The 17925-nt window shown below is 35.3% G+C and overlaps 2 protein-coding genes across 2 annotated transcripts in view; one reads left to right on the top strand and one right to left on the bottom strand.

Annotated features, from left to right (window-relative positions):
* LOC123667578 (deubiquitinase DESI2) overlaps positions 1 to 5872 on the bottom strand; it is a 42920-nt gene extending 37048 nt beyond the window's left edge. The window contains exon 1 of the mRNA XM_045601457.1: positions 5801 to 5872. The gene's annotated coding sequence lies outside the window, so the exon portion shown is untranslated. The remainder of the gene's footprint in view (positions 1 to 5800) is intronic.
* A 2076-nt stretch (positions 5873 to 7948) lies between these two features.
* Positions 7949 to 17785, top strand: LOC123667445 (coatomer subunit delta; the record flags this gene model as incomplete). The annotated part of the gene is made up of 13 exons (XM_045601341.1): positions 7949 to 8058; positions 8603 to 8705; positions 9350 to 9469; positions 9956 to 10015; positions 10588 to 10699; positions 10946 to 11033; positions 12320 to 12472; positions 13326 to 13402; positions 13515 to 13603; positions 14957 to 15110; positions 16703 to 16814; positions 16991 to 17113; positions 17266 to 17785. Coding segments are annotated over 13 exons (1470 nt in total), but the record flags the coding sequence as incomplete, so codon positions are not given.
* Between the last annotated feature and the right edge of the window lie 140 nt (positions 17786 to 17925).

Genomic DNA, 17925 nt, shown 5'->3' with positions numbered 1-17925 from the left:
CTTGTGGCTACAGCGCTTGGGCGAGATCCCCGGAGGAATCCCCGGAAGAATCAGTGTCGATTCGATGAGAGTCGGTTATGATAGAGGCAACGTATCGGATAGGTACGGTTGCCTAATGGCTTCTAAGAACAGTGAGGTCATTGTTTACGAAGACAGGGGGGAGGATCTTGGTTACTTAAGACCGAAATCCAAAACACCTTCATCCCCTGCATTGCCGACTGTCAGCGAACCCGCACCTAGTGGCTCGGAGCGCCTACAACAAAAGATCGAGAACCAGAAGGTTGAACAACGCAAAGCAAGGGCCGCACCTGAGTCTAAGCCGAGCTCGATGTCATTGGCGACCTTTATCCAGGCAACCATCTCCCCGAAACAAGGTAAGCTCCCGCATCACCCCTCTCCCAAAAAGGCTGGACAGGGAGAGCGACTATCGGGGACGCTGAGCGGGTTCACCAAAGACGACAGTCCGAGGCACCCGGAGGCGTCACTCGCCGCTCGAACTAGGGCCGATATGGGACAAGTAGAACCACCAAGACTTCGACCTGCGTCCACACCGTTTCAACATGCAGAGAACGCCCTAATCGAGTTCCTGGCCATAATAAAGGCAAACCGCGAGGTAAGCCTGGCCACCTGCAAAAAGATCATGCAGGCCTACCAGTACGATCACCAAAGGCTACTGGAGGTGGAACTCGAGGAAGCCGAAGCAGCCATATACAACAGCAAAACCCGACAAATACTCAAGGGCAAGATGTCGGGTAGGTATATGGCTGCATATAACACCACAGCAGGTTTTGTGAGCGCGGTCGAGTCTGAGGGGAGTGACGAGGAGTCTCAAACCTTCGACACACCTGAAGGGGACCCGGTGGTGGTAGTGGCCAGATGCACGAAAGTAATGCTGGGCGACCGGATGCTGCGGATGGCGAAAACCATCTCGGGCGACCGGGAAGCCGGTTTACCGTCCGTGACCTGGGGGCTACCATCGCTGGAGTGGATAAACGGTGTACCGGGATGCGGTAAGACAACTCGCATAGTCAGGGACTTCGATGAGGACACGGAGGTCGTGATTACGACCACAGTCGAGGCGGCCAAAGACCTAAAGGAAAAACTGGCGCACCGCTATGGCAACAAGGCCAAGCAAAAGGTGCGCACTATGGCATCCGTGCTGGTAAATGGTTTCCGTGAGGGCTCAAAAATCAAACGCCTAACGGTGGACGAAGCCCTCATGAACCATTTCGGAGCCATAGTAATGGCCGCCCGACTATCGGGAGCAGAGAAGGTAGTCCTCATTGGAGATATAAATCAGCTGCCGTACATCGACAGGGACAACCTGTTCGAAATGCGGTACCGCAGACCAAACCTGTTAACAACCATCTCATGTGAGTTGTCATGCACGCATCGTAACCCCAAAGACGTCGCCTTTGCCATCAGTGAGGTTTACAAGACCGTGTACAGCTCAAGCACAAAGATCCGATCTTTGCGAGTGGAGAGCCTCACGGGCGCGCGCATTCCTGTAGGAAGGGACCGGACCTTGTACCTGGTCTTTACGCAAGAGGAGAAGAGATTGCTGACTGACCAGGGATACGGGTCTGGTGAGGGATCGCGCGTCTTAACCATCCATGAGGCGCAGGGCCAGACCTATGAGGACGTCGTTGTCCTCCAGACGAAGACAAGGAGGCTCAAGATTCACGACAGCGTCTCGCACGCTGTAGTCGCGGTGACTAGGCATACCAACACCTGTGTCTATTACACCGACGACCGTGACGACGCAATTGGTCGCTTTGTGACGAAGGCAGCGGAAACTTCTGAAAAAGATATCCTCGAGCACAGCCTCAGGATGGCGATTCACCACAGGGATGCCGCCGTCATTGAGGGTGTGCTCGAAATGTTAAAATTGTAGCACACCTTACTTGTAGGAATAAATTGTATAAGGAAAAAACTTAGGAGTAAGAAAAAAAAAAAAAAAAAAAAAAAAAAAAAAAAAAATTACTAATAATAACATAGGTTAAGTGTATATTGTAAGTAGGCCAAGTAGGCCATAAGTGTACATATACGTTAGCTAGACAATAAGTGTACATATATTATAGATAGCAAGTAAGTGTATATATAAACATAGATAATAATAATTATTATAATAGTGACAACAATAATTAAAGTAAGGCGCAATATAATTCTATGTCTTTTTGCATGTAAGATATCAATTAAGTTTAGCATAATTTTGGTCGGTGGACTCACGTCTGCATTAGGGATACTAAGATAGAATAATTAGGTCTCTTAGTGTAAGCTGCAGTAGTGTAACAAGTAAACGATCAGTAATAAAACTTAAAATCGGAATAACAAAAGCATGGGCACTTTAAGCCTGTGGACATAACTTTATTTAAAAAAAAAAAAAAAAAAAATCAAGAAATTTTTACTTCTTTGAGCTTATAATATCGTATTTTCTTTAATTTAAACAACGAAAATATGAAAAATTAGGAAAATTCTGCTATATATCTAAGTCAAGGTCTCATATTTTTTTCTTGGCACGTAATCATCACGTAACTTTTTTATATCCATAAACATATTAGTAAAATTGAAGTGTCTGTAATTTCAAAATAACTGTTTTATCAAGTGCGTATAGTTATTTACACGATACTAAAAAACAAACAAACGATATATAATTTTTTTGTCTCTCTGTCTTTCTGTTTGCCGGGGCTAATCTTCGGAAAGGCTGAACGATTTTTATGGGACTTTCATCAGAAGAGGAGATTATGGAGCAACATATAGGCTACTTTTTGTCCCGGAATTCCCGCGAAATCGGGATACGCGTGCAAAACCGTGTTTACAGTGCCCAAGTATTTTACCTACCGTCCTGATACCCGCCGTTCTCTATTAAATACAATTTTTGCGAGCAAATCTATACACACATCTAAAACAATATTATAAAGCGGGCACATTATAAAGCTAAAAAGTTTGTTAGTTTGTATAAAGTCGCTAATCTCATGAACTACTGGTTCCAATTGGAAAATTCTTTTTGTGTTCGAAAGGCCATTTACCGAAAAAGGCACCCGCGGCGCACAGCAGTAGAAGGGTAGATCAAAAGTGAAAACCCACACTATTTAATTGAGATAGAACGGAAAATATTTGTATATTTAGTAGAAACCAATGATAATGGTCTTTTTTTATAAGAAAATATATTCTTGTTACCTTAAAATTAGTACCTAAATATTGAGGAAGGCTGTAGGCTGTTTTCCACCTCAAATTAACGTGAATGGAGCCGCGGGGCACAGATAGTAAATTAATAATGTAATAACCTCAGTGTATGACTGTCGATAAATAACTCTGTGATGTAAATATAAAAGTGCATAAGTGGGAAAAGGAATCACGTAAATAAGTTTCCTTTAAATGTTTATATTAAGATGAACAATGGTAGTTAAACAACAGTAATTCGAGTTATTAGTTGAACATTATAAAATTCGTAGATTCCGAATTACGAATTAAAAATTTATATGGTAAAGTAACAACTACAAACTACTTTTGTGCTAAATTTCATCTTTACACTCAATCAGTTTTCGATATTTCGTTATGAATGAATGACTTAACGATTTTATATATGTGTATAGTATAAAATTCCATATATAAACCTGCCTGAATATGACAGGAAAACCATTGTAAATATATATATATATATATATATATATATATATATATATATATATATATATATATATATATATATATATATATATATATATATATATATATATATATAATAACTATATAGATTAAATTTGACGACGTCAAATAATCAAGTCAACTTAATTAGTGATAAAAGTTAAAAATATATATTTTTTTTCTAACAACCAGTAGTACTAAATTTATTATTACCATATGTAAAGAATGCAGGTAGTCATTTTAAAACTAACCAAACAGGTTTAAATGTAAACTTTGTTGATAAGAATGAGAAAGTACTTAAAAACATTGTAATACAATTTAACAGAGTAATAATAAAATTGTAGTGGTCTCAAACTACATCTTACTTTAATTGAAAAAGTAAAGTAAAGTAAATTTTAAACTGAAATGAAAAAGTAATTATTTTATTTATCATGTAAAAAAATTATAAAAGTAAAAAAAAATTGACACGATTTCATATATTTTTAAACAACAATTTGAAAAAAGCTCCATTCTTAATAATTATTTAAAAAAGAATATTTTTAAATACCTTTTTAGGAAGTCTGGTAATATAAATTTTCCTTTTCATTATTTAACACTTTTGAACTTTGCACTAACTCTAACATAGAGTACATAAAGAAGCACATTAAGATGTTTAAACTACAACAAACTACTCTTACATATTTTAACATTTGAAAATGGAACAATGTCAAATAAAAGGAAATGTCTGACGAGCACTTTACTTTCCTCTTTAAACTAATGATTAAAAAAAAGATAAGATTGTGTATTTATGTGTTGTATGTGTGTCAATCATTAGGCATCGCATTATCTGGATTTTTAATCTATTTTAATCTTCAAAAAGCTCTCTATATCAAACACATTTATAATCTGTCCAGTCATCTGTTATTTACTCCATAGATATAAGAGATTATTTACACTGTTTGCTTTGTGATAGTATTTGAAGGATGGCCTTTTATTGCTTCCATGAACATCAATGTAAATTTAAAAATATATTTTATACTACTAAATATTTGTACACAACAATAGTTAGCTACACAATTTAAAAAAAAGGTACTAGTGTCTAAAAAAAATGGAATAGAATTGTAAAATGATGCCGTGCACATAAAAAAAAAGTTGTGCTATCTACATTAAAATTTTACAAGTCTTACTAAGTTTGGAATATCGTGGGACTCCTCCTGCAAGATAGTGGGGGAGCTTAGGAGGGGGTCCCGGTCATCACCAGGCCGGTCCGGAGGCCCCCGGTCTGAACGATTACGGCAGGCCCCGCATTTCTTCATTTCTATACATACTTCTCAACTTCGGACTGTGAATATGTCCACCAGGTTTATAAACAAAATGCTCTCTATAATTTTGTTTGTTACTGTTTTTATCAATATAATGATTATGTTAAAATTTTGTGTCATAAATACCAAATTTTCATTTTCATCCCTTAACTATTAATTAAACTTAGTATGCAAAAAAAATTCAATATAACTTATTTTATATACAACCTCTTTTTAAATTCAAAATAACATTTTTATAGATTTAAAGCAGTTATCAGAGATAACATTTTTACAAACAGTAAAGTTGTTTGACCTGTTTTAATAGCCAATATATTTGTTGGAAGAAATATTAATTATATATAATAATTGTTGAGGCAGTACCTATAAGAGTTATACTGTTGTTTATAATTTAGTAAATAACTAGAATTACCTCAATGTTGCAATCCAATAAGAATTCATCAATATGTATCTCAGATTGAAACTGATACAAAACAAAAATTATGTAAGAAAATACTAGATATTAAACTAACGCTACTGTTTAAGTGAAATGAGAAATCTACGACTATTTTATTTAGATGTGGATACTAAAACGACCCGTAAAGATCTTCTATAAACTAACATCAGGCATGAAGAAAATTCAATTGTATGCAAATGAAATAATTAACCATTAGCCCAAATAATGTCGGTCTATCAATAACAACGTTTCGAGCATTAGCTGTTACAGCTAAACCGACTAAAATAATAGTTACTTACAAAAATACGTTGTACTCCTCGGAGGGTAGCTGTTTTCCATAGAATTTATACAGGTTCAAATAATTAGTTCCATCATTGGAATTACAAAAGACAATACTTTAACTATTTACTCAATTTACCTTAAAATATAAACTTCGAATATCGTAATTTTTACAATGAACACAATGTGCTTACTTTCTTACTGACAAACTGACATTTTTATTACAAATTGCAACGTTACAGAGTATAATATTATTTTCAGTAATACAATAACCGGTATTATAAAATACAACCAATCAAACGTGAATAGTGTATTACTGTATTTACATACAATTCAATTTTTTTTATATTTTTTTTTTATTGGATAAAAACGTAACATTTAATAATATGTACATTAATAACAGATAAAAGCTTAATTTTATTTTACTATATAAATAAGATAAATTACATTAAACTAAAAAAAAACCCTTAAGTTATATATCTATACACATAATAAAATGGTAGGAATGTCAAAACTGTACATTGAATATTTTTTTTTAAAGAATACTTGGGGTGTGATCTACAATCGATACCGAAGCCAAAAATATAGTTTTTAGAATTTTGGTCTGTTTGTCTGTTTCTCTGTTTGACGGTTTCTCTGTTTGTCTGTATGTATGTCCGGGATAAACTCAAAAAATACCGCATGGATTTACTTCAAATTTGGCACGAATATTATTAAGAAGTCGGGTCAACATATAAGCTACATATTATCATGCTATCATCTACCGGGAACGAGCAGTGAACCTTTATTTCCTCAACGCATTCTGTAACAACGTGTAATCTAACGACGCATATTTGAATGTTGTTGTTATTATGTTAATAACCATGCTATATATGCTAGCTTCACACTGTAAATATCACGCAATATAAGTAACTAAGCCGATAAAGCCGTTGTTGGTTCCATGTAGATTTTCCATGTAGGAAGGGGCCAGCGTGTCTGAACAGGTTGCATCCCTTACTTGCACCCGGCCCATCTTCCATGGAATTAAACTCATACCATTCGGTCTCTTGCCATCATCTCTCAATACCGGTCGGCTCAAGTAGACTTGGCACGTTGATGCTGGCAAGGGACCGGCGTATGATATCGTTAAGTGCGGCATGTCTCGAGAAGCGGCCTGCACTTTTTAGGCATGACAGACCGCGATGTCCTAGCTTGTCGACATCACTGCCACAGGGACATATATGAGGAGCGTAGACCAGACCCCCAAGCCGTAGACAGGTTGCGATTCGGAGCATGTCAGGCTCAAGAAACGTTCCTGTATTTGACGAAGGGTACGCGTGAAGCCAGTAGCCGGAATCATGCGTACCCACGGCCAAAAGCCTAGCACGCGCCGAACCTGTACTACAGCTTAAAAGATTGTCATAAGTCAATTTGCAGTTTATGTCGTCCCAGCTCCTCTGTGAATTTGGAGAAATTGGAAAATTTTGACCTGTCCATGCAATTAAAAAAGCGTTTCTAGCTTCTTCTAAACCAGCAATCTCAAAGTTTGAAGGGGATGCCCATAAAATTTTATTTTAGAGATTCGCTGAATTATGGATAGAAGATAGGAAGGCTAGTAAAGCGAAACTGGAAATTTTGCGAAAAAATTTAAAAACTTGTTCAACAGTACATAATATATAGTAAAGAATTGAAGGACTTAACGTACCTAACATCTAACTAGACGTTTTGGGTTGAATTATACTATAATATTTTTTATAAATTAAATAGTATTTGTTGTCCATAGATACATATAGAAAATGAATATTTTTATAAAAAAAAATTAGAGTAGTAAATTAATTAGTTTTGGTAAGATGAAATTAATGGCATTTTCTACAATGTACTTATGATTTTATTGGTTTTTGTGCAACTCTAATTGTCAATGTCATATTCAGAAATTTTCATTTGTCTACACGTCATCTTGCTTGTCGTGTTTTGCCAAATGTTTAGAAGTTAAATTTTATTGGAAATATCAAGTTATTACTAAAATTAAAATGGTAAATATGTGCTTGGTGCATATACTTATTAATTTTATCAAATTAGTAAATCACTTTAATATTAAAAAGGCAACCAACTTAAGTAATTTCCGGCGTATGTAGTAATATTTAATAAACATTTTTCATGTTTTTAGGTTTTAATAGCAGCTACAGTATGTACTAAATCGGGGAAAGGTAAATAAATATATTTTTATTGGAAAAAAGTAAATGATATTTATATATTATTTTGAGTGTTTTGCTTATTTTATAATTTCCCATTTTCAGCCCTTGTTTCACGTCAGTTCGTCGAAATGACGAAGGCTCGTATAGAAGGGCTTTTAGCCGCATTTCCTAAACTAATGACTGGTGGGCGACAACATACATTCGTCGAAACTGAATCTGTCAGGTATGTTGTCCTTGGTACATTATATTAAAGAAAAATTCTTACTTTATTAGGCTTAATAGCCGCTCCACCGCCACCGCTCTACCACTCAGGTTAGACTTTCGTAAACGAAGTTTATTGCTAAGTTTATACACATTATAGCTTGCTGTGTCATAGCATCGATCTTATCTTAATAAATATGATTTTTATTATATTTTGTTATTTTTTTACATTTTCACTTATTTATTCATTCATGCAGCTTAATGGCTTCCAACAGTCCCAAACTACATTTTCACTTATCATAGGTGAAATAGTGGTCAAAACGCAAGCCTATCATTAGATTTAAAAAAAAATGTTTTTCAATACATACATTTTTATCAATCAAATTGATAGATCTTAAAGTTAGCCTATTGAAACAAAGTTTCTGTTTTATTACATTATTTTATACACATAATTACATTTAATTTATTAAATGTAAACTGAATATATAGCAATGTATGTTCAAATGTATTAAATGTTGAAAAAAAAATGTACTATTATTTAAAATGTGTGTTAATTTTTTTTTTAGATATGTTTACCAACCATTGGACAAACTGTATATGCTGCTTATAACAACAAAAGCTAGCAACATTTTGGAGGATTTGGAAACACTGCGGCTCTTCAGTAGAGTGGTGAGTTATTGATCTGATTTTTTTAATTTTTCGATGCTTGATCATATTTATTTTATTGTTAGGTCTGTATAAGAAAATTCTAAAATTTAAACTCAGTGGTTTATATAGCATGAAGTTCAAGTGTAAATAGACTAGTGTTAACTCTCAATTAGACCCTGTTTTGTCTCAGTCAGCTCGAAGCTTAACTGTAATTGAAATAAATAAAAAAGTAATGTTCCAAAGTTATGCTATAGCTAGGATCAAGCCGTAACTGAGTAAGACAAACAATAGCATTTAACTTAACAAATTCCTTGAGTAAATTATATATATACTAGCTGACCTGGCAAACTTCGTATCGCCTTATTTTTTTCTTAAATATAATAATTACATATATCAAAACAAAATATACCCTATCTTTCAAGTTGGATCAAACTGCACACGGTGTGCAAATTTGATTAAAATCGGTTAAGTAGTTTAAGAGTTCATCGCGGACAAACATTGTGACACGAGATTTATATATATATTAAGATAACTATACTTAAAAGTAAATATGTGTAATAAGATTGAACAAGAAGGAAGGTTAAAAATAAATAAATCTAATGTTTGCAAATCAAGGTATTCATGTAATTGTAGTAGTTGTACCAATTCTTCTCTTCAATTTCAAGGTACCTGAATACTGCACCCAACTCACTGAAGCTGAGGTGCTGAACCAAGCATTTAATCTTTTGTTTGCATTTGATGAAATTGTAGCACTTGGATACAGGGAGAGCGTAAACTTGGCTCAGGTAATTTAATGTTTGTGGATAATAAATTTAATTAATATATGAGTTATAAAAACTACTTCATGTAATATTGCAATATAAGTTTTTCTTTTATTTTAAAAATAAAACACTATTTGTGTTTTATAAAGTTCCAAAATATTTATATATTGTATGAATTAGATGTTATCTTTACTAATCTGTTTAATGGATAAAAATTAAATAATTGTCTTCTTTAGTATATAAAAAATATATATATCCTGAAAAAGTTGCATTTGTACAGGCTTCATATTGTTGGTAAATTCATTCTTTAAATATTTAAATAAAAATAATTTTTTCAATTTTGTTTTAAACATAGCCTGGCCAGGTTTTTTTTTCAGCCAACCTTTTTGCAACATTGTTTTTCTAATATATTAAAATAAATATAAAAAAAAATCATCCATTAAGCAGGCGAGTGAAGTTTATCTCTAGTTTGGATCTCCTTCTATTAGTTTTTTTTTTATCTCTTCTAAGGTACGATCATTTGTCGAGATGGATTCACACGAGGAGAAAATCTACCAAGCTGTGCGACAGGTACAAATAATAAGAATATTTATTTATAACGGAAGTTTATTAAACTTCTGCTTATTATTAAGTTATTAAGTTTATTATTCTTCTTCTTCTTTTAATACATTTGTACTAAATCTAAAGAGTAAAGAGAGAGAAAGGGAGATATAGATTAAAGAGAGAGTTAGATATACTTTATTGATGTTAAAGAATTTGGTTTAATTTAGACAAATCTGAACATTTCATTTCTCAGTTTATAGTATAACTGGACATCAAAACGTTTTTATGATATATTGAGATGATTGAGATTTGAGTGTACATTCATTAATTCTTTTTTTCAATATGTAGATGTAAGGTGTGTTGACTTTCAATTTTTTTGTATTATTATATTAGGATCTAATTCTTGACCATACGCCTTGACCAATATCAATATGATTTGAGCTAGAGGTAACTGGTTCAATTCTCACACATGAAAAATATCTTTTCGTTTTTGCTTGTCGTGATCTGGAAATCTGAGCTTGTGTTGCCCAGTAGTTGACTGTGAGACGTTCATTGTTTATTATATTACCTAGCTTTAATTTTTTTTTCAACAAATGTAGACTCAAGAGCGTGAAGCAGCAAATCGTATGCGGGAACGTGCGAAGGAGCTTCAAAGAGAGCGTTTGGAGGCAGCCAAACGCGGACAACCTCCACGCTCACAGACTGGATTCGGTTAGTGATGTTCTTAATACAAAAAGAAAATGGTACTACCCTGTAAAAATAAAAATGTCTATTAGTTAAATCAAAGAGTAAGGAACTGCTTAACTTAATATAACTTATAGCAAATATTTGCGTAATAATAACGTTCTATGTTTTATTGTATCAATTGCTAGTAAGAATATTCTATTTAAAAGTATGAACTCAAACACATAATTTTTTATATGTAAGTCAAATTAATATAGAACGTTTTTAATTCAGGAAGTGGATTTGGAAGCTCTTCTATGTCATCGTCAGCTGCCTCTGAACCCATCACTGAGAAAATACCAACAACGCCTGTTCGGGAAACGTGAGTTGCCAATGTTATGTTTGTAATTATTAATAAAATAGATAATACATAATCATATCTACACATTAGCGCTAAGTTCACAGCAAATTCCAATATTTGTATTGGCCATACAGATTCTCAGTTGTACTTTACCCCCAAAAAGCTTAGACACTTGAATATGAATATTTTATTATTAACTTGCAGTGGAACAAGACTTAATAATACAAAATAATTCATACCCATCACATACATATATGTATATGCAAACTGTGGAATGACCTTCCTGAGGTTTTCCCCAGAGTGCTATAATGCTATAGTTATTTAAGCATCAAATGAACAGATACTTTTCCATAAAGGCCAGCAAAACGCCCTTGCAATTCCTTTAATGCTACATATGTATGTCCATGGGCAACGGTTGCCATTTAACATCAGATGGTACTGTCCAATCTTTTGCTGCCCCCATATAAAAAAGCCATCAGGTGGTACAAGTACAACAATTTGGGAAACACTGACCGCTATATATATATACTAATATGTTAAAGCTGAAGAGTTTGAATGTGCTAGTCTCAGAAACTACTGGTTTGAATTGAAAAATTCTTTGGATGTTGAATAAATAGTCTACTGAGGAAGGCTATAGACTATATAATATTGCTTTAATGTAGGTGAAACTACAAAGCACAGCTAGTTTTTTTTTTTTTCTAGGTCTGCAAACAAGCATACGGCTCACCTGCTGGTAAACGATTACCGTAGCTTATAGACGCCTGCAACACCAGAAGCATCGCAAGCGCATTGCCGACTCAATCCCCCCAGGAGCTCTGGTCACCTTACTCACTAACAGGAACACAATACTGCTTGAAAACAGTATTATTTTGCTGTGATCTTCTGTAAGGTCGAGGTACTACCCCAGTCGGGCTGCTCCATATTTTGAGCAGGAAATTCCTGCTGTGTGCTTTGCTTCTATATAGTTCCACACTAGTTCCTCTAACGCCATCTAGTATTGAGTAGAGAGTTTCGTGCTATCGCTGTCTTTGTGCGGTTTCAACGGTTGCCGCTAGATGGCGCTAGTTTCGTTGTGTGTTTGTAACATCTTAATATATATAAATCTCGTGTCACAATGTTTGTCCTCAATGGACTCCTAAACCACTTAACCGATTATAATAAAATTCGCACACCATGTGCAGTTCGATCCAACTTGAAAGATAGGCTATATTTTATTTTGATATATTAATTATTATATTTAAGAAAAAAATAAAGAAGGCGATACGAAGTTCGCCGGGTCAGCTAGTTATGATATAATTCCGCCCCAGGCGCGCCGCCACCCGCTCGGCGATGAAGCTGGGCGGGCGCGGCGCGGACGCGGACACGTTCGTGTCGCGGCTCCGCAGCGAGGGCGACTCCGCGGCGGCCGCGGGCGCCCCCGCCAAGGTCGAGAAGGCTCCCACCGCCACTAATAATAAGGAGTGAGTTTTGCACAAAACGCTTTGGCACCACTTTCCTGATGCGCACAGCTAAGGAATGAAACTCGTTGCCCGCATCTGTGTTTCCCGAACGATACAATCTGGGTGCCTTCAAGGCCAGAGTGAATAGGCTGTTATTAGGCAGGCATGCTCCACCTTCGACCGCATCGTCACTTAACATCATGTGAGATTGTGGTCAAATGCCTGCCTATTTGACATAAAAAAAGGCCTCTACGATTTTCGAAGGTTCCCGTCGATTTATATGAGATGCCATCATCAGATCCTGGTTTTCTTATCATTTGACCACCTTTGGGTATCGCCTTTCCCACATAAAAAGAATTATCAAAATCGGTTCACAAATGACGAAGTTATCCGCGAACTCACAGAAAAAAATATATATATAAGTATATGGTCGAATTGAGAAACATTAATTTTTTGAAATCGGTTAAAAATAGTACGTAAAACAATTGTACAGCTCATCATCATCATCATCATTTCAGCCTATCACAGTCCACTATAGCCACCCCCTCTCCTCCCATGGGTGTCGTAAGAAGCGACTAAGAGATAACACAGTTCTACTACCACTTTGGAACTTAAAAAGCCGACCGATGACAGGATAACCATCCAACTTGCGGCTTTGAAATACTCAGGCCGAAGACGGGCAGCAGCGTCTTCGGTGCGACAAAGCCAGCCCTGCGGTCACCAACCCGCCTGACCAGCGTGGTGACTATGGGCAACACATGAGTTCACGCCATTTTTTGATGCGAACTTGTGGAGGCCTATGCGAATGATATTTAAATAAATACATAAACAATGTGTAATATTTATAAACTTGTAATATAATTTTATTTTATAGCGTTCATTTGAGATTTGAAGAAAGATTGAACCTAACAGCGGGTCGAGATGGAGACATTCAGAACTTCGAACTTTCTGGTAAGATAACCCAATGAAATACTAACTTAATATTAAGTGCATAATTTTTAATAATAAATGTACCCGTTTAAACCTGAAACAATTTTGTTATTAAATGTAATTAAAATTTCAGGATTGTTGACACTGCGTATTACCAACGAGCAGTTTGGTAGAATCCACGTTCACGTCGACAATAAAGATACAAGACCATTGCAGCTACAGGTGAGTTTATAGGAACTAGATATTTTATTCACAATCACATCACATAGGCTATAAAAAATCACACCAATTTCTTTATAATTTTATAGATTGTGTATTATGAAGATGGTAGTATATTTTTTTTTTATATAACTAGGTCGGCAAACAGGCCTACGGCTCACCTGAGGGTAAGCGATAACCGTAGCTTATAGACATCTGCAACACTAGAAGCATTGCAAGCGCGTTGCCGACCCCATCCCCAATTCCCCCAGGAGCTCTGATCACCTTACCTACCAACAGGAACACAACACTGCTTGGAAGCAGTATTATTTACCTAACTGCAAAACAAGCCTTTTTTTTCAAATAGGAAAAATAAAGTAATGTAGAAACATCGAGTGTGCTTTAGACCACAGGAGTGAAAAAAGTTCTTTAGCTTCTATAGTAATATACGAAACTTAACTCTCTTTCTTTCTATCTTCATTCAATTATATCTCTCTCAACTTTCGTTCGCCTCCCTCGATCACATTTTTCGTAACGCTCTTGGCACGCATTCACCAGCTTACTTCCCAAGTAAAGCGTGCGTAAAGAGGCTTTACTTCAAAATATTAAAAATTTCGCTTACTAAGTATTACCATATTATATTATTGTACTCGTGATAGCATTATCTACCGTTCGCGCGAGTTTCAAGGTTTCTGTAGTAATAGTGATGAATTTACTCGATGTATTATTGTTATCGATATTTGATTTTTATCGATATTTGATTTTTATCGTACATTTTGATCACTATCATAGGTACTACTTAAACGTTTTTTCAAATTCCAATAATTAATAATGTGTTGTTTTATTAAATATTAACTTTATTTGATCAATAGATATCTGTTCACTTTTACTAATAAGTGAATGTAAGTAAACTGAGGTAGGGCACAGCAGGAATTTCCTGCTCAAAAACTGGAGCAGCCCGACTGGGGTAGTACCTCGACCTTACAGAAGATCACAGCTAAATAATACTGTGTTCAAGCAGTATTGTGTTCCTGTTGGTGAGTAAGGTGACCAGAGCTCCTGGCGGGGATTGGGGATTGGGTCGGCAACGCGCTTGCGATGCTTCTGGTGTTGCAGGCGTCTATAAGCTACGGTAATCTCTTACCATCAGGTGAGCCGTACACTTGTTTGTCGACCTAGTGACATAAAAAAAAGTAAGTAGTTTACGTTACCCAATAACCTTGCAGCCTTTACTAGCGTAAAAAAAAACTGTATATTAAAAAGTTAACAAATATGAGTATATGCATGCGTTCGTATATGCGTGCGTGGGTGCGTGTGTATGCGTGAGTGTGTACGTGTGTGTGTGACAATAGTTTTAATAAATATGGTTATATGCAGACCCACCCGAACGTGGACAAGGAGGCGTTCCGGTCGGACGGCCTCATCCGCCTGAAGCAGGCGCAGCGGCCCTTCCCGCTGCACAGCGACGTGGGCGTGCTCAAGTGGCGCCTCGCGCACGCGCCCGCCGACGACCGCGCCGCGCCGCTGGCGGGTACGGACTGGCTGCATAGATGAAGTAAAAAAAAGTAGATAATGCGCGGCCTATGTTGTTACTGAAGCCACAAAACTCGGCTCCTTCAAGTAAACACACGCGCTCACGCACACATATGCATCAAACTACGCTCATTTTCGTTAGTATCTCACGGGGCCTCGTACTTTGCCTATAAAATGCCGTTCTTTTGTAATTAAATGGTGCAAAAACAATACCAAAGTGAACAAAAAGTCTGAAGAAATATCGTTTCACACGTAAGTACATACAAAACTTTATATTTTTTGTTATTCCAAAATAATATTCAGGTTATTCGGAACATATAATTTCAATGCCCCGGAATGACGTACCGAGGAAGTGTTACCAGTAATTCTTATTTACATTAGCCCAAAATGCGGGTAAATAAATTGTAGGCAATCATAGAAAAATAATTAAGTAGAAAGTGGACATCATTATTGTGTTTTTTTTTATCGTGTGATTTTATGTTTTACCTAAATTGAAGTCAATATGAATTTTTAACTCGTTTGTGTCTGTTTAAATTTGTGAATTAACTACTCATATTTTACTACTAAATATCGTGATTTTAAGATTCCAACGAATATTTTAATAGGAGATAGATAGAATAGGTGGATGCTGTCCGACTGAGCCGAAATGAACTATAACGACAGCCATCCCCATCTAATGTGGTTTGTTCAAACCATTTTGATAAAGCTGACATGTACGGTACAAAACGTGGACTTGGCAGAGTACCATCACGTATATACTACTACTTACTACTACGTATTTTAATGTTGTATTTTTTGTTCTAGGACCTACCGGATGAGTCTAAAATCAGTCGATAACCAAGATTCAATCTTTGATACAGCTAAAAAACATAAACTAAGAGAAAAGTTAAAAAAACAGGAACTTTATTTAAAAAAAATTAAATCATTACAGCAAAGAGTCTTTAAAACAGGAACTTCAGAGAAATCATCAATATTACTTAAAAACACAATTTTCATTGACACAGATTTATATAATTCATTAAATCAAAACATGGCTGCAATAGATTTATTTAACAATTTGAAGCGAAAAAAGAAGTAAATATATTTAAAACTATAAACATATTTTTATTTTCGCATACCCATTTTACCTATATTAAATTAATTGTTTTAATCCCACTTAATAAAATTTTCAGGGACTTTTTTTAAAAAGTGTCAACACTTCACTCACTCACACATATTTAAAAAAGTGGCTTCACTTTTTTGTTCTAAGTGCATTATCTATATTTTTTACTTGATCTATGACTGGCTGTGAACTGCGCTGTACGGCTGGACTGGACTGTAGGGGGGGGGGGGGGGGGGCGCCGGCAGCCTGAACTCATCTGAGTGCTTTGTCTGCTGAAGTGGACGTCGGTTGTACCGCGATAACCCTACCATACCGTGCGCGATCCACGTGGGGATTTCAGAGTAGCTCTCCGCGACGACTGCTCTATTGACTAAAAACGGACTCCTCAAAACAACGCAAAGCAGGCGCAGCTGCCCTTTTTTGTAATAGAATAACTTTCATTTTGTTTTTTAGTTAAAGTTTTATTTCATAGGTTTCTCTTCTTGCAGTTAATTGTTGGCCGTCCGAAGGTGCGAATGGCGGATGTGATGTCAACATCGAATATGAACTTGAACAAGACCATTTAATTCTTTCGGATGTCTCCATCGTAATACCTTTGCCGTAAGTATTTTTTTTTAGTTTTTAAGATTAGTAATTTTTATTATTCGTTTTGAATCCACTACGCATTACTTATACTAGCTATATAGCTTACTATATTATACTTTGTACAAAGTAAGTTTTTGCAACACTTGCAACTTGTATAACTTTAAATTTATTATTTGATGTGCAAATTTCAGAACCGGCAACCCATCAGTGGTAGTACACCAATGGGAAGGAACTTATACACAGAAAGGACGTAGCATCATCTGGAATATTCCAGTGATAAACAAACAACAGAAAACTGGAACTCTAGAATTTACGTAAGTATGCACGCTTATTTCGTCTATCAGTTCGATTATATATGTATTTTTGCAATCTGTCATCAGCAATTAACACAAATGATAAAAACAAAAATTGCATCTTACAATAGCTTAAATTTTTTTTTTTTTTTTTTTTTTTTTTCATTTTTTAGAGTCTCTCCTGCCATCCCTAACGACTTCTTCCCTCTAAGCGTGTCGTGGACGTCAGACACATCACTAGCGATGCTCACCGCTACTAAAGTGACTCAGGCGGAAGACGGTTCAGCCGTTGACTTCTCTCAGGAAATAAGTTTTCATCCCGATAAATATGAAATTGTTTGAAATATACTTTTTTGCTGTTATAAATTCCATGTATGATTATGATAACTTTAATAAAAATAATTATAGTTTTATTTTCTATTATTACAGACTTCTTTCGAAGCTTTTATAAATTAAGGTTAAATATAATATGTGAATAGATTTATCAATGATAGGCGTATCATATTTATATGATAAAAATACGATGTAAAATTAGTTTCAAAAAACAAAATAATAAACAAAAGTATTTTAATAATATTCCCATGCAAGATTTACATTATGTGAGCATTTTCTTAATATTTTATTTCAAATATTGGATTTATTTATAGTGTTTATAAGTAAGCTGTAAAGTGGCAATAAAAAATATAAATAAAAGTGTGTTTCATTATTTTAAAGAAAATTCAATTTTTTTAATGTGTCGATTCGTACGTTTTTTATTTTTTTCTATTTTTGCTTATCACTGTTTTCAGAAAGGATTGGGTTTGAGGCGAGGAAATGAATTAGAGCTAACTGAT

Source organism: Melitaea cinxia, chromosome 28 (assembly GCF_905220565.1).
Source record: "Melitaea cinxia chromosome 28, ilMelCinx1.1, whole genome shotgun sequence".
In the NCBI taxonomy this organism is placed as follows: domain Eukaryota; kingdom Metazoa; phylum Arthropoda; class Insecta; order Lepidoptera; family Nymphalidae; genus Melitaea; species Melitaea cinxia.
Note: the sequence above shows the minus strand (reverse complement) of the source record. Positions and strands in the feature narration are given on the sequence as shown.